Below are 26,427 nucleotides of genomic sequence, written 5' to 3' on the forward strand. Positions count from 1 at the left end.
TCCCAGAGTCATAAAAGCTCGCATTCCCCAATGTTGTTGTTCGTGAAAAGGTTAATGAAACCAGGTTCATGGAGTGTTCTGGCCTCCATAAATCGTTGGTTCACGTAGGCTTTGCAGCCACACATTATTACTCATTTTTGTGCGCCAGTCTTAATTGTTTCTCTGAAATGCTGGCGTTTCCAGTCTCTGTGCACATTCCACAGGTGACCCAGTGCCTCCTTGTCTGTTGTTTAGGAAAGCACGTGGGAAAGAGCTCTCTAGTTCCTTTTCTTAGGATGAAAAGGCTTTTTCAAAGAGGAAAACTCAGCTCTTCATTGGCTGGGCATTGAACCTAAGTCTCTGGCAAGGGAGGTGAGAATTCTACCACCGAATCACCAGTGCTTTCTTTGCAGGCTGTGAAATTGTCTGGTTGCTAAGAAATGGAGACAACAGAAGAAAGTGTCGATATCAACATTTAAAAATTCTAGATACGGTACAAATATTTGGAGGCTTTAAAGCCCCAATTCAGCATTGTCCTTAAGCATGTGCAGAACGTTAAACACACGAACAGCCCCATTGACTTTGCTGAATCAGTGAATGAGCTGGGCTTTGGAAATATAGACTCCCAGAAAGGAGGATGTGCCATGGTTATGAGTTAGGCTCGGCACTTAAAAAATATTATATGAAATAAAATGAGAATAAGACAGATGACCCAAAATTGTGCATGTACTTAATGTTGCAAATCTGATATGAAAAATAGTATTATTAGTGATAATTTTAAAACATAACCTCCCTCCCCCCATAAAATATGTTGTCATAGTGAAAGAGATCCTACCGCGCTCTGTGCATTGATAATTGCAACCCTGGGATCTGCTTACCTAAATTCCACCTGAGTATAGTATATTTCATGTCTTAAAATGTAGGTATGTGCTCATTGTACTTTTAAACAGCTGCTGTGCCCATCTCTAATGGGGTTGCCTTTTGATGGTGTTTCCTTACTATTAACCAATCTTCACAACATCCCTATTTATTTGCAAAGTGCTTAGAGATCCTCTGTTTAAAGGTGTTATAAAAGCACAAACTATTCTTTATTGTAAGAGAAGTCTACAAGTGAAAAGACAACTCTCTGAAAGACCATACATTTATTTTACTGCAAGCTGGGAGGGGTTGAAAGCACTTGGGAGGACAAGATGCCAGATGCAAAATGTCCTTGACACATTGGAGGATTGGTCTGAAATCAACCTGATGAAATTCAGTGAAGACAAGCACAAATTACTTCACTTAGGAAGGAAAAATCAAATGCCCAACTACAAAATGGGGAATAAGTGGCTAGGTGGCAGTACTGCTGAAAAGGATCTGGAGGTTATAGTGAATCATAAATTGAATACAAGTCAACAGTTTGATGCAGTTGTGAAAAAAGCTAATATTCGAGAGTGTATTAACAAGAGTGTTGTATGTCAGATGCGAGAGATAATTGTCCTGCTCTACTCAGTGCTGTTAAGGCCTCAGCTGGAGTACTGTGTCCAGTTCTGGGCGCCACCACACTTTGGGAAAGATATGGACAAACTGGCGAGAGTCCAAAGGAGAGCAACAAAAATGATTGATGAGAAAAGGTTTAAAAAAAACTGGGCAGTTTAGTCTTGAGAAAAGAAGACTGAGGGGGGAATGTGAGAAGTCTTCCAATATGTTAAGGGTTGCTATAAAGATGAGTGATCAATTGTTCTGTACGTCCACTGAAGGTAGAACAAGAAGTAATGGGCTTAATCTGCAGCAAGGGAGATTTAGGTTAGATATTCGGAGAGGCTTACTAACTAATCCCTGTCACTGGAGGTTTTTAAGAACAGGTTGGACAAACACCTATGAGAGACGGTCTAGATTTACTTGGTCCTGCCTCTGTGCAGGGGGCTGGATTTGATGACTTCTTGAGGTCTCTTCCAGCCCTACACTTCTTTGATTCTATGGACATCTTATGATGTGAAGGATCCAAACCAGGTTATATATGTTATTAGCAACACGTTATCTTTCAAAGCAAATAAACCAGGCAAATAAACACAAGAGAATATTGCTAGATTGAGGCAAACCGTGACCCTCTGTACATTGTTGGTTATCTAGCCATAGAGTTCTGGGTTATAATAAAGTTCTAAGGAATGTAGGTCCTGCTGTGCTATTTTCATTGCTGTTTTCTGTAGAAGTTTGATGGCAGGTTTCCAATCATTGCTCTAAATGGTTTCGTTGCAGCCCAAGAAGCCAAAGGCGCCGGACAACCCATTTCATGGCATCATTTCCAAGTGCTTTGAACCTCATCTCTATGTATATATTGAGTCCCAGGACAAGTGAGTAAAAAGCATGCACCCTTTTTCTTTTTTTTTGTCTTGATTGAATGTGTATTATGATGAGGGTTTTCTCAAATTCTGCTTTGCTCGCTTTAGTCAGCAACAGTAGTGCCGCTCCTTCATCTCTTAAAAAGGATGTGATGTACAGAGATGGACCTCCCAAAAAAAGAAACTGCAGAGGGATGTTTGTGTTTGACACACAAACCATGCTGGAAAATTCACAATGAAAGGTGGCCAAAATGGGGCCCATCAAGTCCTATAATGCACTCTGTTGCTTCCTTGCTGAGAGATGTGACTCTCAGGCACTACAAGTCCCAGCATGCACCATTTTGACAGTCTGGGTTGCCAAACCACATTGCAGGTTCCATTAATTTCCGCAGCCCTTGCTTCCTTATTTAAAAAGGAGAGTGGCTACCATTGGATGTTTGTGTTCAAATCAGGAAAAGAATTTAGGCTTCTAGTAAGTTACTAGTGTGGCCTTGGGTTGGGCAAAGTTTGAATGCCCCTGGTGTGATTGGATCATGGTGTTATCTCTAGTCCCATAGGCTTGGAGCAGTGATCCATGTTGGTTTCTTGGGAAGCAGGCTTTTCTCCTGCAATATGAGCAATGCAGACTCAGAGCACAGTCAACTGCCCCTCCATGATAAACACTTATCTTTCATCTCAAGTCCTACATCTATAGTTTTGCTATTAATGTTTTGCAGCTGTCTTATCCTTGCTGTGCGTGGGTTTACCTCTCTATAAAATGGATGTAACACCTACCTTAAAGGGGTGTTCTGAGATTTGATTATTTGTATAAACACCTTCACATGAAGCGTGCTATGTGCTAGCTATTATCAAATAGGTTTTCTGTCACTCCCGGCCCACCATTTTGCTTAGTATCTGAGTCACCGTAAACTATTAAAGCATCATCATCGTTTCTGTCTCACGGCAGAATATTTAGAGATCCTCTGAATGGAAGATGTTCTAGCCTAGGGCTCTCAAACTTTTCTACAGGCTTGATCACATCTTCATAGACTGTTTCCTGGGCACCTTCCCTCCCATTCGTGATCAAATAATGCCCCCATGACAACTGCAGTGAATGATTACAGGGAAAAGTGATAATGGGAAAGTATTTAAAATAGTTTAGCTTCTTTTAATATAACTTAAGGGTTGGGGGAGCGGAGGAGGAGTCACCATCATGTGACCAGCCAGCCCCCTGAGGGCTCCAGAGGGGAGAGAAATGAACGGGCTTAAATTGGATAGGGGCTTATGATGGTGATATAATTATTATTTATTCATATTATTGTACCCCTAGGAGCCCCAGTCATGGATCAGAGCCCCACTGTGTCCCAGTTGCACTGAAATGCCAGGTAGCAATCCTGGGTCAGTTTTTCCATGTCCCATAAACCTTTTATGCTTTAAAAAATATGTGCAATAGTCTGTCCTTCTGGGGCTAGATTTCATTCTCACTGCAGAACAAAGGGAAATGTCTTTTATCCCTCTCTCTCTCCACAAGCTAAACACCGAAGTGTCTGAACATTCCACCCCCCCTTCCCCGCCCCCTTTGGCCAATTCAGTCCCTGTTTTCAGTAATCCTACCCCACCCTGCTCCTGCTCTCAACGTTTTTTTCCTCCTGTTTTCTTCCGCAGTCCCCAAGATGTTTTACATTAGCTTTATAGCTACAGACAGCAGGGAGTTCAAAGAAAAACTGCCACATTAGTGCCCCCTTCCCCCCCCCCCCCCCCAAAAAGTTTGCTTTTCTATACAATCTTTTCTGCTGGGATTGAACCTTTGAGGGATCTGTTTGATTGATATCTGCATAGGGGATGTTGCTCAGATAATTAATTGGGTATTTGGGCAGCAAATAGAAAGGATGGTGGGACAGAAGTTTTGTTTAGTGTCTCTTAGTTCGTGGCAGAAAGCAGCTGGTTCCTTTTCTGCTGGAAAATTGTTTCCATACCAGTGTGAAGAAACATGGTGCCAAAATCTGTAGCAGTTTCGCAGGAGATACCTGGAAGAAAGCCTTTAAAGATTTGTGGGATTTTTTCAGGCTTGGTTACAATTCAAATATCAGGCATCGGATTGCACTTCAGTCTCTCTGGGATATAAGCGTCTGACTCTGACGCACAATTTATGTGAGCAACATGAATAGATATAATGTTGGAAATAAATATAATGTTGGAAATAAACAAATCTATATTATAGCAGAGCAGTAGCTCTGTTAAAGTTGAGACTTGCTAACTGTTATCAGCCAATATTTCTAAGTCCTCTAAAATCCCCACATACTCAAACTGTCTTGAAAATCACTGTGCCTTATTGTAGTCCAGCATAGGGTTAGTGGTCTGAATCTGGGGTCACTTGAGCAAGGAGTTCCAGAGGTATCCAATAGTGTGTTATACCCTAGAACTGACCTGGACTACTTCACGTTATTTGCTCCTACTACTGAGATGATGCATGTTATCTAGATTGAACAAACTGGCTTGTTTAACGCCGTGCATTCTTTATTCATGTTGCTTCATGGCTTGATATCCAGCTCTTCTTCATAAAGATTGTGCATCCTCCCATTCATCTAATGAAGAACGAAGCACTAGCTATTAATTCTGTCACTGCTCAGCTGACAGCTGTGTTGTGATAGCACTAACTAGGAACTTGTGTTAATTGCATACTGTCGTAGATCTAGAAAAAAGTACTGACATTCTGGAGACCAGGAGAAAGAGAGAGAGAGAATCAAGAAAGGGTGAGCATGCAAATAGAAGGATTTGAGTCCATTAGAAACAGAGTAAAATTCTGCACTCGAGTGATTTCATTGCAGTTTCTCTCTCATATCTCGTTTTGGAAAATCTGCTCCCAGCTAGTATGCCATTGTTTGGAGAGGCTTCTCGTTTGCATATGGAAAAAAAAATGTCCTGTCTGCAGCGGTCTCATTTCCAAAACCTGGATCGGAGAGAGTCCTTTTCTGTTTCTCTCTTACCTTCTTCACACTTCAGCTCCTAATGGTAGGGAACAACTTTTCCCTATCTGGTGCTTCACACTGCTCTGAGGCCAATATGTTGTTCCCGTGGTGCATTGGCAGAAATGTGCCTATTTGTTCACAGTCCAGCTGCCATGAGTTTGCCAACTCCCAAGCAACAGCTCCTGCAAAGAATTGTCACCATGTCCTGGCTCATCAAGGCCCAAAAGCACATCAGTCCCACATCAATCTGGACAAGAACTCCAGAGTGGCCTGAGGATGAGTGAGGGTGCTCTGCTGACCCCGCCGGCTCACAGCAAAGGTCGTGCAGTCCATCAGAAAAGTGACAAAACAGTTATTTGGACTAACTTAAATGCTTTAGGCACTTGTACAGCATTTGGGCCTGCAGCTTCTGAAATCAATGGGAAAACTTCATTGACATCAATAGAAGCAAAATTGAGCTGCTTGTTTACAATAACTTCCAAATGCAAATTGGACCAATGTCCACAATTAAAATTCCTTCAGCACAGGACTCTCCTCTCCACCCCAATCCATCTGTCCTCTCCAGCTTGCTCACCGGGAAAAGCCTGAAGGGCTTTGCAATCTGACCAGAAGGCCAGTTCATTCAGCCAGTCTCTGATGTATGAAGGGAGGGGAAGTGAATTCCAGAGTTGAGGATCGTTTGCTGAAGTGGTGATCCATGGTATTTGGCTACCCCAGGATCCCGACATTTGCCTGCACAGCTTAGCCTTAGAATAGGCATGGTACAATAGCATTGCTTTCCCAGCCATTTCAGACAGCTGTTGCAGCTACATGTGCCTGTATTGAGAAGGCTTTGGGGGAGCCAGGGAATACATCTAACTTGCTTTGCATAGCAAAGGAGACTCTGTTGTGGAGATCAAGCATAAGAGGTGTCAAGAAACAAAAGCCACTGCCTTTGCTCTTGGGATAGTAGAAATCAGAACAATATGGCTGCTGCCTACTCAAAGAGTCAGATTTGTGTGCACACACGGCGCAAAGCACAGTTGCTGGGATAGAAAAGCAGCTGTTGAATTTTTAGTAGGATGTTTACTAGGAACAGGCCATGTCAGTTATCCTTTGAGACACTGAAGAAATGCTGCAGGCTACCATATGTGAGCCATCTTTAGTAGGCATCGGCTCAGCTGATGCTGCAGCTATGGCAGGAACCTCCCTGATTCTGTATCTATTTCTCCCCTCTGTTCCCAGTCACGTCTCCTGAAGGAAGAAAATCGTCATCGTCATCACAGGTTTGCATAATGCTCTAGGTGTTACATAAACAGAGAGGAAGGTACAGTGCCTGCCCCGCAGAGCTCACAGATCACTGCTCCGACGTAGTTGAGCTTCTGTCTCTGGCACTTTGCTAGGCCTACCCAATCTACAGACACATTGTTGCAAAATTGGTAGTTGGCTCTCCATAATGTATTTAATTGCTAAAGGGGCTCCACAGCACAGAATAGGATCATAAGCCATAGGATCAAGGCCAAGCAGTCATTCCTTCCATGTCTCCATGGCAGGCATATTGCTTGGTTACTTTCGGTTGCTCTGACTGCGCAAATCCATGCAGTTCTTCAACTTCTGCAGCATCAAACTGGAAGTGTCAGGTATCAGGCTCGTCAATCCTTGATTGCAAGCCTGGCCGTGGCAAAGGCAGTTGAACCCTGATGCTGACGGTCCAGTCTTCATCTGCAAGAGAAAATAAGTGTATTTCTGTCCTGAAACTGTACAGAAATTATGTTTGGAAAGGTATTACAGGACTGTTCCTGAAGCCCAGCATCAGAAGCATAATGGCAGAAGGGTTATTGTGCCCTTTTCAGGGGTTCCCAGTGCACGTGACACTCCCAGCCCTTTTGGATTAGTTATCTGATTTGCCAGGTCTCAGGCATTGAATGTAGAGCTGGTTGAAAATTTCACTTGAAATTAGGCAAGGGGTTGGTTTTTTAACAGAAAATTGTTTTGAGTAAACAACATTTTTTGCAGAAAGTGTCTACTTTTTGTGGAAAATTTTGATATTTTGTTGAAAAAAATGAACACCTGAAAGCCCAAATATTTTGTTTGAAAACTAAAACATTTCAGTTCAAAATGGCGCTGCTGTGTCTCATTGTAGTTGAGTTGCTTTATGGTACCATTTTCCCCTATGGGTTGGGCTGGGCTTTCTGGCTGTACTACATCTACCATGATGCACCACAGCCAGGCACTTTTATGATGTATCCCCCTCTTCTTCTCAAGAGGAGTGCATCATGGGGGACGTAGTCTGGCCAGAGATCCTCAACCATAAAGAGGAATGGGAGAGTAAGGATCCAAACCACAACTCCCATGAAGCACCATGGTGCCATTTTGAATGGAAATTTCAGTTTTCAGCAGAAATACTTTGATTTTTGATATTTTGCTGAAAACCCAATATTTTCTGTTTGCGGAGGGGGAGGGCGCTATTTTTCAACCAGCTCTAATGAAACCTATCACGCACAGACCAGCAAACCAAACCGTACTCTAAGAATGGAACCTGGTATGCTAACACGGAGGTGCTGGTCCTGGAGAAGTGGGACCAAAGGAACCCCCTTTGATCAGAAGACTTGTGTTGATTCTGTAGTGCTTGTATCAGCCATCTGCCAAGCTGAAAAGCCTTTTCTCCATGGTGGGCTAGGTAATGAGTGAACTTCGTTGGGCATATACATCCTATCCCCTGTAGCGATTATAGTTAGCGAAGAGTGGATTAACTCTGGTGCTCCGCAGCTCAAAGGGGGCAGCAAAGAGTGCCATGCTTGCATACAATAAATAGTCAGTGATTAAAAAGAGCTTGAATAAAAAACACATTTTCATGTGTTGTTAATAATTGTTGTCTATTAATAAAGCTTCTTTAAAGGATTTGTGTTTTCTGCACAACCAACGGAAACCATGAAACAACAAATGGCACCAATGCTGTACCATTCTGAGCTCGTCCCTTTAAACCAGCATGTTCCACATGCACAGCTCAGCCTCCTCCAAATCAGGGCAATACAACTGTTACTTCAACTGGTGCCAGGAATGAAACTTGAGCATAGGCTTTATGCACTTGCATTTAATATGCTGAACCTGGTCTTGGCAGGGTTTGTAATATTTTATATGTCTGGAGAACCAATTGAAGCTGCCATTAAAATTCTGGGTACACAAGGTCATTATTCTTCTACCCTATTCTTTGTTGTTGAACAAGCTTTGTGCTGAATGGGTGGGGATAGGAGAGGTCTAAAGCATCCGGCTGCTAAGATTTGAATTCACTTGATTGGTATCATACGACAAGACATCTGGTTTTAAGCGTATCTTTTTATTTTTTTACCACCATATTAAAATCTCTCTTTACTTTCCTTGCATTAGAAATCTTGGCGAGCTGATTGACAGATTTGTCGCTGATTTCAAAGCTCAAGGGCCTCCCAAGCCAAATGTGGATGAAGGGGGAGCTGTCCTGCCCAGCTGTGCTGACCTCTTTGTCTATTACAAGAAGTGCATGGTGCAGTGTTCGCAGCTCAGCACTGGTGAACCCATGATAGCATTGACCACCATATTTCAGAAGTACCTCCGGGAATATGCCTGGAAAATTCTCTCTGGAAACCTGCCCAAGTAAGTTTAGTTTCCCAAATGCTAGGCCACAGTCTGGGCATACCGTGTGGGAAGAGATGTGTTGTGATAATAATAAGAGATGTGTTGTTTAATAAATCAACACTTGTGAATGCCAGCATTGCACTTTCAAAGGAAGCGCGTAGCTGTGATATGACTCCCATACGTAAATACAAAGTACTGTTACATTGGATTGAGAGACAGCAGGAGGGCAAACAGAAGAGCTAGCACTGGGATTTTCAGGAGAGTCTCTGGGAGTTAGGACCCTCTCCCATTGTAATTCAGTGGGAGTCGGATACCGTGCCAAGAACAATAAACACTTGAGATCTGACTTTCAGAACTGCTTGTGCACAGCTACCCCAATGGCCGATTCAGGTCCCAGTTCTCCACTGCCCTACACCTTGTGTCACATGCAAAGTGAGTGTGAAACTACCAGATAGGAAGAGAAGCATTTAACACCAACTTTACACAGTGTGAATATCAACACAAGAGGCCAAGATGTAAGGTAGTGAAGAGTCAGGCCCCTTCACATTCAGTAGTTGTATATGCAAAAGCCCTGACGTACACATCTGTGCTAATCACACATGCAAATTAGAAGCAAAGTTGTACAAGCACAGTTTTGAAAATCAGGGCAATCAAGTTGATACTGATGGGATTCATATAATAACGAGTAATAAAGGTAATTTCGTTGTAGGGTTCTGAAGTGTCTTGATTGGAAATATTTTAGGGAGGGGGGTGGGTGGGTGTGTGTGTGTGTGTGTGTGTGTGTGTGTACACACAGACATAATTAATTGACCTAAGCTCTGTTAAACAGGTGTCAATCCAGTGAAGTCATTGAAGTCATGGATTTACACTAGAGTAAATAAGAGTGAAAATTGTCCGAGTGAATTCACTGGGAAATCGTCAATGCTAGTTACAGATAATGTATGCATACAGCTATTTGGTATATCCAGGCTGTCACCCTTTCTAAATCTGTGAGCTGCAGAGTGAATTTCTGAAACCAGCTAAAACGTTTTACATATGGTAGTGGGGTTACATTTAAAAAAGTGGAGAGATGAATTTAACGTGTGTTCTCCAGCAGACCTCAGTTGCATTCTTTGAACATATGACTTTTTGTGTTCTATTTCTGCTGTCCAAGATAAATATCACTGTCCTATTTTTTTTTTTTAAAAAAAAGGATTTGGATTATAGAGTTGAAATAGGCAGGGAATTTCCTGACTCCCAACTGTTCTGATCCTTTGATTAACTGCTGTGTATCAACAAATCAGTAGAAAATACAGGAGATAATCTCCGTATGCTATTTACTGTCCTTTTAGTTACCACAGTATTTGAAAGGACTGCTAAACTCTGAGATATATGTTGAAATGTATTTAGTGATCAGATAATAAATAGCTTATTACCATGTTGCATAATAGCTACTGAGATCTTCCTATAGCCATTAAGCAGAGTATTGGAGCAGTTGACAACCAAGACAGGGTTAGCCATGAAATGTGTATTAAATTTGGTTAAGGTCTAATACACTGGAATGGGCTGGATTTTCCATCACCAGAAGTCATGAAATAAAAACTGATCTCTTTCTATAAGATTTGCTGTAGCTGAAACAGAAGGGATGGGCTTGGTGTCGATATTATTGGGTGAGATTCTTTGGCCTGTTTTATGCAGGAGGTCAGACTAGTTCCTCCTGGCCTTAAAATCTATAAATAGTGCATATGGTGATGTGTGTACGTGTACCAGAAAGCACAGTTGATGGTTGAGCCTTACAATTTTTGTCTTTCCCCCAGAACAACAAGCAGCAGTGGTGGACTGACCATCACCAGCCTTCTGAAAGAAAAGGAGGGCTCAGAAGTGGCTAAGTTTACTGTAGAAGAACTCTGTCTCATCTGTAGCATCCTGAGCACGGCAGAGTACTGCTTGGCAACAACCCAGCAGGTGAACTTCCCTCTGCAACACCTGTAATATTGTATCCCGTCCACCACACGATTATGCCATGGCAAATCAGACAATGAAGTACTGCACCTTGGTCCTCAGCTGCACTAAGTAATAGCTTGTAATATTTAATTTTAAAATTAAAGGTTGCTACTCATCTAATTAAAAAAGTCAGACAGGTTCTGTGCTGAAATTGGCGTAGTAATTTCTGCTGTGCATAATGCTGGGTTAAGTATGGAACTAGAACGTTAATTAAAACCATATTTCAAAGACAAGAGAGCGTTGATTTTGCTGCCCTCACTGTATCAGAACAGTTTTGTGTCTTAAACCCTAACTGGTATCTCACTTTTGGGTAGTGTTCTTTCATACTTCAACTACTTTAATCCAATAGAGGGTGAATCATCAAAATCCCTTCTCCCATTATCCTTCAAGTCTTAACTTAATGTAGGACCAGGAATTTGGTTAATCATCTCACCGAGTGCCAGGGCACAGTGAAAAGAGGGGACACACAATGTTTCCCTCAGGCTCCTCCACCATTGTGGTTAACTCTACATTTAACATGCTCTCAGAATGTCTTAGCTTAGTGGATGCCCTGTGTTAGCCGCCATCTTGGCCAATCTAGTGCGGGTTCAACCGGGGACCTCCACAGCTAAAACCATGAGCTGCTACTGCTTTAGCTAAAGAACCAAGCCGTTCTAGCTGGAGCTGTAATAGACTCATAGCCTCTGCACATCTGGCACAAATGGGGACCTGTAACGCATATTCATCAGTGGGTTACACACCTGGTTTAGGTGAGTTAGTACCCTAGTACATTGTCATGTTAGATTTGTGTGTGGTACTGGGCCAGAAACTCTGCTTTTACAGCCTTGAAAGTTAACTGCTTCAAGGACACACCACCATTGTGTCTAGAGGTTCTGACAGACAGGAAATTTCTATTCCGGATACTATTACCCACTAAGGAAATCTCAGACAGGTTGCAATAGTCTAGGACCATTTCCTGATTTAACAAGCTGGCTTTTCCAGGAGTTTAGGCAGCTAAGTTATCAATTTAGGTAGAAATCTGATGTCTGTCTGTTACTCATTTTGTCCCCTGACAGCTTGAAGAAAAGCTCAAAGAAAAAGTGGATGCAAGTCTCATGGAACGAATCAACCTGACAGGAGAGATGGATACATTCAGCATGTATGTCCAGCAGGGCATCTTTCCATAATGCTGGCAAATGTCATAGCTGATCTGTTCAGTAATGTAGGCCAGGCCAGTACTAGCAGAATGGCTGGTAGATGTAGGATATAAACTGGTAATGCCATGATGCTTAAGTCTAGAAGTAGGCTTCTTTTCACAGGTGAAAAAACAGTCTCTCTCCTGGACAGCCCAAGAACACTAGTGGTATCGACCATCGATGTAGTTGTTCCCCGTCATTATAGCCAAAGGAATAAAAAGACTGAGAAAGGAAAGGAAATAGTGAGTTCCCATCTGGAATAACATTTGCATTTTGGTAGCTGTCTGAGATTCCTGTTACATTTCAAGAAGGAAGCCATCCTGATACCTTCTTCCTACAGTAATTTCCCAGTGTAAATCAGCAGTATTTTCATTATTATCAAACACCATTTCATGTGGCATAAAATGATCGGTCCAAGATGCAAGATCCTTGCATTTAAAAAATGTAATTGAGGGGGAAATTGTGATCATACATAAAAATGATTTTTATCCCGTGTTAATAAGAAGACCATTGCTGGCACCTTCCATCAGAGGACCTCAAAGTTCTCTCCAACCATCTAGCCTATGAGGGCTATCCCCACCTTATCTTTCAGGTGAGGAACCCGAGACACAGAGTGATTAATTGGCTTGCCCAGAGTCTCACACACAGTCCTTGGCAAAGCTAGGAACAGAACCCAGATATCCTGACTCTCTGATCTGTCACAGAACCACTGTTCCTTGAAATCCTAATTGAACAAGTGTTTAATCAAATTGTACACTCTTACTGGTGCTTCTTGCCAGTCCTGGAGCTAAGACGTAGTAAAGATAACAAGCCCATGCTGCTCTGCTGCTACCAGCAAGGCTGTTTGAGAAGCTTTTTCCTGTCTGGCTCCAGCTAAGACTATTCCTCCTCTCTTGCTGTAATGGGCAGGATGACAAACAAAATGCCCACGCAGGATTTTCGCACTCTCTAGGGCCCCTCTTGCTTCTCCAGTCTGGTTTCCTTCTGACCTAAGCAAATTCCCTTTCTCTGTGTTCTCTCAAATCCTAACTAAGAAGAGCGAATCCCTCGCCTATAGCTGAGGTTGGAAAGACTTTCCACGGCTTGGTTGAAACACCAAAGCAAATTAGCCTGGAAGTGGGAATGTAATTTGCCATTCTGCTGTGTGGTAATATTCTCCCAATAAGGGCAATGGGACAGTGCGTGCTGCATTCTGCCATGATCTGCTCTTATGAGCCAGCTATTTTGTGTCGCCTTTCAGTTGTGGTTGTCTCACTTAGTGGCTAATGAGATGAGGTTTTGGAAGTTGTTTTGACATACTGTTCACACATCTGCCATTTTGCATGCTTTAAAGTTAGACCTTCAGGGCTGATGTGTCTCATAGCAGAGGCTTTTAAAGGCCTTTAAATCAGAGTAGCACTTTGGCCAGTGTCCTGTCAGTGGAGGGCATGCCTCTGAACCTCATTTTGATATAGACATTTTTCTTTAAGCAATAAACAAGTCCATTCTACTGGGAATCTGGTGCTTAGTTGTACCCAGGAGTAAATAAAGCCATAAAATGTGGCTGGTAACACACCCCGCCCACTGTTTTACTGAACAAGTCATTAGGCCCAGCAGCTGGTTTTTTTCCCTTCTCTTTATAATTGCACAAGAGAAGGCAAAAGTCACTGGAATGCATGTAAAGAATTTGTATTAGTAATTAGCTGGGGAAGCGTTTGTCATTGGGATGGCTGTGCAGGTCGTCTAGGAAATGACAGGAGCATAACGAACAGTCTTCTTGAGGCAAACTTGGAGGCTAAATTGAATTGTGGTCTGAACATGGAACCAAGAAACTCTTAGGTTCTCACCCCAGCTCTGCCGCTCCTTTGCTGTGTGATTCTGGGCAAGTCACTTCAGGATGGATTTCTAAAGGGTTTGTCCTGATCCTAGTGAGAGGGTATCTAGTTTGAACTTCCTTGCCTCCTTGGAAAAGGCCGGCCTTGGTGTCCCCATGCCTCGGTTTTGCCATCTGTAAAACAGGGAGTATAGATGCCTTTCTCACAGGGGTGCTGTGGATGAATTGGTTAGTTTGTAAAGGGCTGTAAGCTCTTCAGGGGACAGCCCATCTGCGTCTATGGATTGTTTGTACGGCCCTGAGCTCCGCAAGGCCCCAGTTCTGATCAGGGATTCTGAGCATGCTGTCACGCAGCACTCTGCGTTTGGTGCTGCTCGGTGCACGCGGTGCTGTAAGTCAGGCACTGCTGCAATCCCGTTGTCCTGTAAACCACTCAGGCTGATCTTTAAAACTGTATTTTTTCCCCCCAACTTACTGTCTGCCGCTCCTTACAGCAGACTCCGTGGCTGGTGACGAAGCCCTAGGTAGACTACGAACATATGGAAGCCAGTCGCGAGCTGCTTGCCTTCTGTCGGAATGGTCATGTTCCATTTTGGTGCTAAACCACAACTATTTCCCTACATCTCGCTGACAGCAGACGTCCTGTAGAACTCAGATGTACCCAAGCAGCCCAGTTCTCTCCATCCCAGCTATCTTGGTGTTGCTTGAGCTTGGGTAGTTCCCTTAGGGAGCAAATCATGTGGCACCAACCAGCTGGCAGAGAGGCACACCGGCCAAGTAGTAATGGGCACAAGTGTTTTCGTTTTAGTGCAAATGCCACATCATTTATTTTAAAGACAACAGGCACTTCATCTCTAATATTTTTCAGGCTTGTTTTTGACAGGCTTGCCTGTCAAGGTCACTTTTTAGAAACAAATCCTGTATTGGACAGCACTCTTTCTATTTAGGGCACTGCTCCTGTCTTCATGTGCTTTGAGCTCTACTGGAGAGATTTGACAGCTTGCATGTGCTTTTGTGTGTGTTTGTTTGTGTAAGGGGGAACAATGCAGAGTGAATTGGTAGCTGGTTGATGGTGTCCATCTATGTCAATAATTGCATTTAAATGTCTAAAAGAAAATTCCAACCCTTGAGCTGGTAAGGTGCAGAGCAGCATCTACAGAATTTTACTTATGGTGGGGGTGGGAAAGAGAGTAGAAATGAGGGTTTGTTACACACTCAGCAAGTTCTGACTAGGCCAGCATCATTTGCAAGGCAAATAGCAAAACATGATCATGGAAAATTGAGTTCATTCATGAAAGGCTTGAGGCTTGTACTGAGGTTAAAATCTGTTTATTTAGTGGGAAGGTGATTTGCCTTGTATACCTCCTAGCGAAAGCCTGCAGTAAAGGCACTGCTGGGCCACACGTCCATGGGGATGATCCAAGATACAGAAGATGAACATACATTATTCTTTCACTGTTGTTTTAGGTTAAGCCCTACAGGCCCATGATTTTTAAGTCCAAACTTTAGTGTAATGGGATCAAAAATGGCTCTTAAGAAATATTAGTAATTTTTTTTTAAGGACCATGGTTTAGCATGTCCTATCATTCTGGAGAAACAAGAACAAAGGACTGGTGCTAGACATACTATAAATGGCCCATCTACTGTCGCCCCGGCAAAAGGAAGACAGACATTCAGAACTCATCCAGATGCACAGTCTTAGCTGCACTATTTAAAAGCCTTATTGTAAGGTTCTTTGGTTAATATGTGAACAACAAAATATCAAGTGGAAGCCATCCCAGTGCTGCATGGTGTAGAACTGCATATTGGAAATGAAATTTTAATTTTAAAAAGACGGTATGAAGTTTGGAAACAGAATCACAAACAGGCTTCAGGGGTGAGCTCTGCCCCCAGTGCCGGATGGTTTGGTCATTGGGTGTGGTCCATGTACATAGGTGCTGGAACTAGGAGTGCTGGGGTTTCTCACGCACCCCCTGGCTTGAAGTGGTTTCCATCATGTATAGGGTTTTCAGTTTTCAATCACTCTCAGCACCCCCACTATACAAATTGTTCCAGCAACGCTGCCCATGTAAGTGATTTGACACGTTACTGGGATCTCATTCCCCCTCTGTATGTCAAGGCACGGTGAAAGGCGGTCTCTGTCTAGATTATATCACATCAGCTAGCTCCCCTGTAAATGGCATGCAATATTTCCTGGGTTCTGAGAAGTAAAAATTCTAACTGTGTATCTCTTCACAATTCAGTACAAATGTCACCTATGTTTTTTCTCCTTTTAACATTCAGAGAAGTCAGTTTTGGCACTGGGTTGCTGAGTACTATCATAATGCCTGTACTTGATTTTTGCAGTGTGATCTCAAACAGCATACAGCTGTTAGTGCAGGACTTGGACGCAGCCTGTGACCCGGCCCTTACCGCTATGAGCAAGGTAGGTTTTTAAAAGATGTAGCCTTAAGTCATGCTTTGGAGCTGTTGCTCAGTGACACTGTTCAGTTTAACTCTGGATGTTTCCTTTGCCCCATTCTGAGAGTAACTTTGTGGTGCCGGCTTGGTTTTTTAAAGCTGCCACCGCTTTTTAGCTCAAGTTGTGCTTCGTTTCCAGACGAACTTTTGTGTGACTCCAGTGAGAGCTTCCGTTTGCTCACAGTTAAGCAAGCCACATGAGCAATAGAACACTGTCAGTGAATATTCATCCCTGTCCTTCCTTTTAGCTCTCAATGCTTGTGGGAATCTTTGAGATTGGCACAAATCTGATTAGCTCTAAATGCCATTTGCACTGTGTCTCACTTTCCTCTCCACACCCTCTGTCCAGGAGCTTTACCAAGCCTTTTCTAATGCTGGCCTGTGAATTGTCTGTCTGGAGGTACCCAAAGGGCAGTATAGGGCTGGGTTGTGCCTTGTCACATCTCTGATGCTCCCAGTGACATGTGGCACTGTGACTAGAGAGGCCAGAAGCCCGACCTTTCTTTCTGAGTCACCAGCTCTTTTGGGTTTTGTGGCAGTTGCATTGTTCTCTTTTGCTCATCAGCTGAAACGTAGAGCTATGTTTGTCTTGCTACGGTGTTGTGAAAAGCCCAGGTTGCTTTAGGCAGAGGTGAGGACAATGAAAGTAGATTGAACTATGGGTTGGGTTTTCTCTCAGTTAGAAATATTAAGCATAGGTCTCCATTTTGTAGCATCGACTTACTTCCCAACTGCCATAAGTTTTAATAGCACTCTGGTTCGTGATGTATTCCAGCTGCAACTACCCTCCACCCCCAGTTAGAGTGTGAGTTGGAATGCAGCTGCTAACAGAATTTGTACATGTCCCAAGTGGAAAGAGAATTTTTCCAGGAAAACAGCACTATGTGGGGGAGGGGATTAGCACTTCAGGTGTTGCTTATGTGCCTTGTCAGACCCGTAGGTGCTCCTATCCCCACTACGACAGTACGTCCGAATCCCTGAGCTTGGGTTGTTTATACCATAGCAAAACCACAGGACTGGGAAAGCAGCAGCTGGTCGGCCATTTATTTTTGTCTTTGGAACACCAGCAAAATGAAATCCATGTGATGGGAATGATCGGATATAAACAAGCTAAGCACTGCAAAACTTGCTAAGTAAATACTTGTCGTTTGCACACCCATTCCTCCATTTGCAGCAGGCAGGCAGTTGCTTGTATGCGAGTTTCACTGGAATTTTGAAAGAGCTGGATTTGATGTAAGATTTGTTTGTTTTTGTTTTTTTTACTTTCTCAAGACCTATTTATTACCTTTCCAGCTGAATCACAAAGATGTTAACATTTGGAAGAGTAAAATTTCATTCTGTTTCGGAGGGATGAAGGATGTGCCTATGAATCCACTCTTATTTTCCTATAATATGAATACATGTCTGTTCCAGAGCCATTGCTCTTCCTTAGTTCAGATCTTTTACTGTAGATAAACCCTCCAAAATCTGTGAGGCGGACTATTCTGGGTTCTTTTTAATTCTGAAAAATGGCTGTTTTCTTGGGAAAGAATTTGTTAGAAATAGAAGTGAATTATGAAATACCCAAGCATTGAAGCATATCTTGGCTTCATTATTCGTAGAGAGATTTCACACGGAAAATAAATAATGTGAATATCCATTTCAGACAAAAATGGTCCTGGTTTTTCTTTTATCTTAAATATTTTGGGCAAATCTTAAGTGAAGATAGGACTCCACCTTCCAAAATGTGTATCATCTTTGCGTCTAAGTAGATAGTTAGTTACTTTTAATAACTGCTTCCATAGCTATTGTGGGACACCACTTGCGTTTTATGATGATTTCTCCTGACCCTTCAGTTTTAGAGGTGGTATTTATAATTATAAGTGGAATGCTCCAAGTATATGTGGTGCTGCAGAAAGGCATAAAGACAGCACTTTCCAAGAGCTTAATCTGCCTTGGATAAAAAAGATACACTGGACTAACAGTTAAAGAGCAAGAATGTGTAGACACACCAATGGAAGGCAGTCCTTTGGGAGAGTTCAGGCCAGAAGTGGCTTTGAAAGAGGAGAGGGAAGTTGTTGGCTGCAGTTGGATTTGGAAGGCTCTTCAGGTGCAGAGGTAGCATGAAATGATGTAAAGAGAGTGAGAAAGAAATAAAAGTAGTTTGGGGACAGGCTTAGGAGTATAAGGAACATATGGGGCTGGGTGGTATGGAGAGATTTATTGTACCAACCAGAAACAGTGTGTGATGGTAGGTACCTTGGATCAGTTAGACGAGGTGTCTCTGCTCCAATGGCTGATGGCCTCATTGTGAAAGCCGAAAAGTAGATGGGAAACAGTCTTGAAAGTGAGGATAAGAAACTTGACTTGGATGTAGAAAATGAGAAGAGACGTAGTGAAAGACTTCAAATAGGGAGTGACCTGTGTGAGGAGTTGGAGAGACCCTTTGCTCAAGGGTATGTGCATGTGTCTGCATAGAATATACACTGAACTAAGACTCCTAATACACATCTGCCAGCGGAAAAGTTGCATACAGCGGAAAAGGTGTGATTTGTAGTGCTGACATAATTCACAAAGCTGAACATTTCTCAGTGAAAGGAACAAAACTTGCAAAATAATCACTGTTGCAATGAAGTGACCACGTGGCTGTAACATGAACTGCCTTCATTGGAACATTTGTTACAAATTTATATAATAAAAAGCAAGGACTTCTGCAGCTCTAGTTACATAGAAAACCACCCGAGTTTTGCTGGCGGGATTTTTTTTAAGGATCCTTTCAGAACCCTTCAGCACAGTACGCTTTTATCCGTGCAATTCTCAGTTGCTCTTTCCTTATTCTCACATTGTCACATTTCCTCTCTCACACACACATGAGGTGAGACCTTATATTTTTGGTTGGTTATGTACAGTACCAGTCAAAAACTATCTGGGGATATCCCAAGACAAACACAAATGGAAAAAACACTGGAGTCCTGAAGAGTAAATTTAAAATGACAGGAGAAAAGTTACGCTTTACCAGAAAAATTGGGTTCATATTTCTTTGGATGACTTTTCAGTATGTGTGCGCACTATTCCTTTCGTTGCAGCTGCTGTTGTCCTATTGAAAATTGTGCGCACACAGCTAATTTTGAATTTACATTTTTATAAGATTGGTAATCAGAATTGCTTTAGGAATGAAACCCAGCAAAACAAATTGTCTACAGCAGGGGGGGAAAGTGTTGCACTATCGGTAAGCAATACTCTTATGGTTTTTCTAGATGTGCTTTGTATATCCTGACCATGCGTTCATTTTAAATTATCGTCGGTGGGGAAGGCTGTGGTGCTGGGAATGTGTGAAAGTGTGGCAAGGAAACCGTTACGAGGTGTATTTCTTCAGATGTGGTGGTTGCTGTGAGCAACTGAAGAGCAGCTGGACTAGTCTGAACAATACCTCCAATGGGAGGTTGGCAGAGTAAGAGTTACAAACTATTGAACAGGCAGTTAGAAAAATGTCCCTCTTACCGACTGAGTGCATGTGTGTTTCTCTTCAGTTTTGTTAACTAAAAAGGCTTTGTATGGGACGTATGTAGACTCTTCCACTAGACACTGGAGATTTGGCTGCTCTAACCCACTAAGTCACCTGTGCCCCTCATCATTTGCATGGAGCTGAATCTGGAAAGTCATATGGAACAAAGCATCTGTAATAAGATTAAAAATAGCAGGGACGCCATACACACAGATCTGGGGCTTAGGCAAGCAAGTGTGAAGGTAGATCCTATGCAAACGCATCCCTCAAAGGAAACAAAAATAGTTGTATCTTTCTTCCCCCCCCAAACTACGTGCAGTTTTCCATCCTGATTTTCTGTTGTTCTGGTCATTCATAATTCATCTTAATGGCTTCCTTGAAGGTTAGGGCTGCAGTGCTGACTGGTTACCTGGAACCATGATGCAACGTGGGATCATGAGTGCTTACCGTTACCCGTTAAATGTGCATGTTCGGTAAGATCACTAAGCAGCACCTCTCGGGACCGTCTTACTCCGCAGGGGAAATTGCTGTGAACAAAGCCGTCTTTCCAGGGACCTCAAGACCTCAGCTGTTCACTTCGTTTCAGAAGGTTTCTGCTGTATGTTTTGAACATTGTCAAAGCAGTCACACGTCTTTCTTACTAAAGGCAGCTATTCAGTTGTACTTCTACTGAAGGTATAGGAAAATGAGAACGGGGGTGGAGTCATTATTCTTTTGCTGGTGTATAGTTTTATATGTGCATTTTGGATGAGCTGGAGTCTTGCATTCTAGCCTTCCACACCAGTAACATTATGAGGTTTGCTGTCAGCTGAGCTCATGTGGAATGTTTCTGAGTTGCATTGGTTTTTTTATCTCTTTTCCATCTAGCTGTCCTCAGCCTAACCCGTGTTAATGTTCCTGTTTCGATACAGATGTCAAGCCTTTTTCCAATCTTGCAGTCAATTTCTTAAAGGGCCAGAATCAGGATTTATGGGAGCTGTTGAAAAGAAACTTTCAAACAGGCTGGAGTGTCCCCCTAACTTACACCAAAAGCTGTTTATCCCTGTGCTCTACCCATGTACATACCCTTCCACCACCCATAAGCATTGGTACATATTCCCACCTCAACTCTGTATTTTGATACATTAGGGCCATTCTAGCTCTTCTTTCTTCACGTCTTCTCTGTTGTTCAACGGGCTCCGTGGTTCTTAGACCACTAATAACTGTAATTTGATGAGAAAACAGGTCTCAGTTTCTCTGCCAGGGATTTGGTCATCAGTCAGCTGACACAGAGGGCTGCCTGGTTAAAGAATTATGGTGACTTTTTCCTGGAGACTCTCTACAGATCTTTGAAAAGGCTGGATTGGAAAAAGCCAGTGCTCACTTCAGTACTCTACACTGCTGTGTTTTTACATTGTCTAAAGCCTAATGAAGTAAGAGGTCTTTTTTTTTTTTTTTTTTTTTCCCCCCCTCCTGCAGATGCAGTGGCAGAATGTGGAGCATGTTGGTGACCAGAGTCCTTATGTCACGTCTGTTATCCTTCATATTAAGCAGAATGTTCCCATCATCCGTGACAATCTGGCCTCCACGAGAAAATACTTCACTCAGTTCTGTATTAAATTTGCCAAGTAAGTCACTGCCTGTCCCAGGGTTCTCTGGTAATTCTGGTTGTTGCTAGCCTGGTTATGTACCTGCCTTTTAGTACATTATATAAGTGACTTTTGACATATAGGTCAAGAGCTTCCCAAGTCTAGAGGAATGGGGTCACCTGCAGCTGTCAGTGAGATTGTGAGGTGCTTCCATTCCTTGTCTTGAGTGTCCCACTGAAGCAAATTTGCTCAGTCGTCTGCACTGGTTCCTTCTCACATGCCCGGACCAGCCCGTAAACTATTTTAATGATCGCTGGAGAACCGCTTTCTAAGTGCAGAGGTTTCTGGGGTGGGCCTCTGCAAAAGACCCGTTCTGAGTGTCTGAATGTGGAGTCCCAGTGCAGAAGAGGTTGACAATCAGCATTTGGTGGATATTTAAAAGAACACTTCAGCTTCGTTATGGGAATCTCTTTTTTCCTTGGTATAAACCTGTACCAGCTCCCAACTCTCATGACAATTCTTCTTCTCCTTCTAATAACACATTTTTTAAACAATCAGCAAGCTGTGAAGTTGCATTTAACTAGAAGTAAACACACAGTGCACAATCCTCCTAGAGCTGCTTATTTGTGTAAAGACAGTGATCAATACGGACTGGAAATGTACTCCAGGTATGTGGAGCCATTGTGATGATCTGCTTCCTGGCCTGTCAGTGCTAGACAGGTTAATAGTGGTTGGGGGATGCAGAGAATAAGGCTGGCTTTTTTGGAGTTAGGGGCCCAGCTCCCACTGATTTTCATTGCAGTTGAGTGCTCTCTTAGACCCCCCCCTTAAAATCCCAGCTTCTGAGTCTTATTTAGAGCCCTGTTTCTTAGAGCCAAATTACCTTTGAAGGGATTATGGGCAATTTCTTTTAAACTCCCTTTTGTTCGACTGAGACCAATCAAACACTGCAGGCCTATGACCCTGGAAAAAGCTGTTAAAGGCCCTGGTAGCTACAGCTACTGGCTGTCGAGTTCTGCATGGCCAGCCCAGCAGAAGGCATGAGCGGGGAACACTGCACGTGCCATATTTCATATTTAAAAATACCTAAACGTTTAATTCAGTTCTAATAAGCTAATCTCTCCAAAGTAAATTGTATAGACTTGCAGTTACTGTGTGGCTGTGAGAATCAGAGCTTCGGTTTCTACTTCAGCAGAAAAGGATGTAGTGGGATGTCTTGAGAGCCATTAGCTTCTGTAGCAGGGTGGATGGCCTGAGAGTTGCACTCCCTTTTCTGTCTCTGGGTGCTCAGTAGTTTGCATTAAGGAGCAGTTACTGATAAATCATATTATGACACTGCCCATAATCACTGTTCGAAACGCTGTCTCTGAAAATTTATTGCGCATAAGCCTCCTATGTGGTTACACTTGAATTTTATATAGCTATCATGGTGATAAATGAAAAATCCATTTACTCAGCTGTTCACGGCACGGTCTTAATACCTTGGCTTAGTTGCCTCCCTTTAAACTTTATTGCTAAGCACATACCAAGTGAATTGTGGATAAAGCACCCAGCTCTCCCATCTGGGATGAGTTCAAATCTAAGCTGGAATGAGTGAGTGGTTCAAAGTTTGTTCCTTGGTAGACCTTAGAAAACAGCAAAACTACCACTCAAAAGACCTCTGAATACAACTGTGGACCTGCTCCAACGTCTCTTTAAGTTGAGAGAAAGTCCTGTTGTCTTCACTGGGCTCTGGATCAAGCCCTGTATGTGAGAATTCAGCTTCTTCCGTACTCCTGATGATGTTGATTTTGCCAGTATTTACATTTGAAGTCTTTTGTAAGACTTGCTTCTAAACAGAACCAGTACACTAGTTAATGATACCTTGATCTTTCTCAGCACCCATGTGACATTTTAATACCTACCCATATCTGGGTGTCTTTAAGACTCTCAGTCCATAGAGTATTAATGTTATAGGCTCATCTGTCTAGTAGACATTGTACCTTTTTATGCGCTACACAACGCTGAAAATCCTGTTTGCATTTTGTGTGTGAACATCTGTATCTTTTTGCACTGGCAGCAACTTCTTAAATCTAATTGTATTGCACTAGGGCTGGTTTTGAGTTACAGGACCACAAGGGGGAGAGAGTTTCTAAAGCTGTTAAACTTAAAACCAGCTCAAGAAATTTGAACCAAATTTGGAGGAAGAAAATTCCTCACCAGGGACCTAAAGTGTCTTTCAGTGTATGCCATTTTTTCCCTTTTGGACCAAGACACTCACGCTCCCTAAATAGACTGGTGTAGTAGAAATTCAAGATGACATTTAAGAGCAACACAAATGAACCCCTCTCTTACATTCTTAACGGTACCTAAATCACTTCCCTATTAAATAAAAAAATATAGCACATCTGTATGGACATTTGCTCAACCTACCTTTGGAAGTTGCAAGGAGATTGGAACTGAGGAACAGGGGGGGATAGAAACCCTGGCGTGTGGTAAGGCTTTTAAAGGTAATCCTCTTTTCCTCTGCCCCAGATTGGCTCTGTGTTAGCTACGTACAGTAGAATGTTGTGGATAATTAGAGTGCAAATTTAACTAATGACTTGGAGGGACTTTGATCAGGCATTCAGTGAGCAGAATTATGTGAAAGAAGATTGACATTCAGGCAGCATATGCTAGTGTTGAAGCAGCCTGGAGTAAATCTTGTTGATTCGGAGAGAGCGGCTGATCTGAACTTCAGGTTATTTAAACCTAAGTGATTCTCTATTGCTAGTGACTCAAGAACAGCTGGATGCTTTGAACAACATTCTGTAGCAGGTCGTCATCTCTAAAACAAACGTACTGTGGTTGCATCTCTCTGTCTGTCTTGCTTAGTGAGGTATTGTGTTTAATGCATCATCAGTGCAAGGGATTAGGAAAACACAAGCTTGGCAAAGCTTCTCCTATTGGATGGGAGCCTTTCAAGTGCTGTGGTTTCTGTTTTCAGGCTCCTAATCTGTCTTGCTCTGCTTTATTATTACCTTGGGGACTAGTCTGCTTGTACAAAGTGTTTTGGATATGATTTTACAGCTCAAACTGTAAATGAGTTGTGGCATTAAAATGTAGATCTCTGAGTACAGTGGAGCATATTTTTCAAAGTGCTTAAACCATGAAGAGAGAATATACAGTAGAATAAATATATATTCATCTTATCGGGACTGTCTACATGTGCTGTGGGGGAGTCAGGCTTTGGAGCTGACTTTAGGAATTGTGCTGTCTAGGTCTTCGGAGACAAGAAGCTCAGATGAGCTGAGATTCTCAGTCATGCTGTAGCACTCTTGATGGCCTCTGCCAGCCAACACATGGAAGAGGGGTAGTGTCACTCATCTTGCCCACCCTGCTGGACATGACAAGCTGTTTCCAGTTAGACAGGGCATAATATAACGTAACAGGCAGCATCCGGGGTGGAAAGGTCACTCCCTCCTCCATTCTGTGCTCGTTGCGGGGAGAGCAGGTGGCCATTCTCTGACACCTTGAAATTTTCACACTAAGCAAAACTTCCCCTGTTGAAGATTTTGGCTGGACAACTCAAAGAGGGAATCCTTGGCTCACGTGAATGCAGATTCCCTACCTGAAATGCTGCAGAATTAAGCAATGTTACTGTCTCCCATATGCAATGTGGAAGTATTAGCACCAGACCTGCCCTTGGGTTAGACCTACATGTGAGATCAAAGATACACGTAATCTTGCACGCTCCTCCATTTGCAGTGAACTGCTGCAGCCAGAACTTCTACTGATTGTCCGTTTTATAGGCTCGCATAAACTCCAGCTGTTCTTGGCTCTCTCTAATTGGCCTTTGGGATTTATTTATACACCTGAAAAATAGACTTATGAGACAGATAACTTTCATCTTTGCCTTAATGCTTTCCTGCAGTAGAAGCTCATGTTTGTTTTCCTACCGTTGTTTATGCTGTGTTGCCAAGGCTAGTTTCTCATGTGGCCAGACTGAAAGCCATTTGGGGGCAGCCCTGGAGCTTGTTCTAAGTAATGATTTTAAAATTGTTCCCCATTGAGGCTCCCCTCCAATCCAGGCAAAGATTATTCATTGTGAGAGGCCACGGCCATGAGTTGAAAAGAGAGAGGAGAAAATTCTTCTGTTGAAAAAGCTTCTTTCCTTCAACAGTTTTTTTGCTCATTTAATGAGTGCTTTGCATGGGCTGCGGACATGTACCTTGTGTCATTCTGACCTGAGTGAGGGCAAGAAGAAATTACCTGGTGAGAATAACTGGTGGCAGGACAAAGAGGGTCTTGGCCAGGCTGCTTCCTTCGCAGGATGGAAATAAATAGCTTGACAGATGCAAAGGGAAAACCAAACTGAATTCCAGTCACTGCAGTAAGTGGAGCTTTCTGCAAGGGGAAAGAAAACAGACCAACTCAAACAAAATACAGGACTGAGCCATTAAAGTCTAAACCTGTCGCTGGGTCCCAGACATGGGACCGGAAACATGAGACATGCAAGTGTTCAGCCAAATGGAGGCCAGGTGAAGGAAGCCAAGTAAATTACAAATGAGCGAATAAGAGGAAAAGGGGACATTAATGATGTGGTCCTACCAAACTGCTCATCGGGGTCTAGATAACTTCCTTTTGCTTGTGCTAGCCACTCTCCTTGAGTTTGGCTACTGAATGCATCTAGTGCGGCCCTTTGGTTTTATTGGTGAATATTGTGGGCCTGAGTCTGATTTGCTTTAAGGCCCCTTTACATCACTCTGGCAGTGTAAAGGGGCCTTAATGAGGGTGTTACTGCTGGGGTAGAGTAAAGGTAGTATAACTGGGTGGTGTCCTGTGTAGCTTGGCCTTTTGATCGTCAACATGTGTAAAATTCAGACATGCATAAAATACTGAAATATAGACGTAATATGTCTTTTGTGTATGTTTTATTTTTGATACACTGTGGCATAGACACTATAATACCTTAACCATGTCTTTTTGGACTGAAGGGTCAACCAGTGAGATCCCACCTAAGCAAACATTTGAGAACAGCTTTTTTCACCCGCGAAACATATACCCAGATGTAGCCCTTTGGCAGCGTTAGGGAGGGGCCCTAGAATAACCATCCACCTGCTGGGAGACCATCCCTGGGAGCATGG

The 26,427-nt window shown here is 42.8% G+C and overlaps 1 protein-coding gene across 7 annotated transcripts in view; it reads left to right on the top strand.

The window, feature by feature from the left end:
* VPS53 (VPS53 subunit of GARP complex) overlaps positions 1–26,427 on the top strand; it is a 99,157-nt gene that overhangs the window by 57,936 nt on the left and 14,794 nt on the right. For 6 of the 7 annotated variants that reach the window (XR_006286357.1, XR_006286356.1, XM_027820180.3 and 3 more), the window contains 6 exons: positions 2,218–2,312; positions 8,615–8,857; positions 10,636–10,783; positions 11,878–11,960; positions 16,157–16,235; positions 21,213–21,361. Coding sequence is in view for 4 of the 7 variants with exons in the window: in XM_027820180.3 (XP_027675981.2) it covers positions 2,218–2,312; positions 8,615–8,857; positions 10,636–10,783; positions 11,878–11,960; positions 16,157–16,235; positions 21,213–21,361 (797 nt within the window). In the remaining 3 variants the exon portion in view is untranslated. The remainder of the gene's footprint in view (positions 1–2,217; positions 2,313–8,614; positions 8,858–10,635; positions 10,784–11,877; positions 11,961–16,156; positions 16,236–21,212; positions 21,362–26,427) is intronic. The other variant, XR_006286358.1, reaches the window with a different exon arrangement.

The sequence above is a fragment of the Chelonia mydas genome, chromosome 17 (genome assembly GCF_015237465.2).
Source record: "Chelonia mydas isolate rCheMyd1 chromosome 17, rCheMyd1.pri.v2, whole genome shotgun sequence".
In the NCBI taxonomy this organism is placed as follows: Eukaryota; Metazoa; Chordata; order Testudines; family Cheloniidae; genus Chelonia; species Chelonia mydas.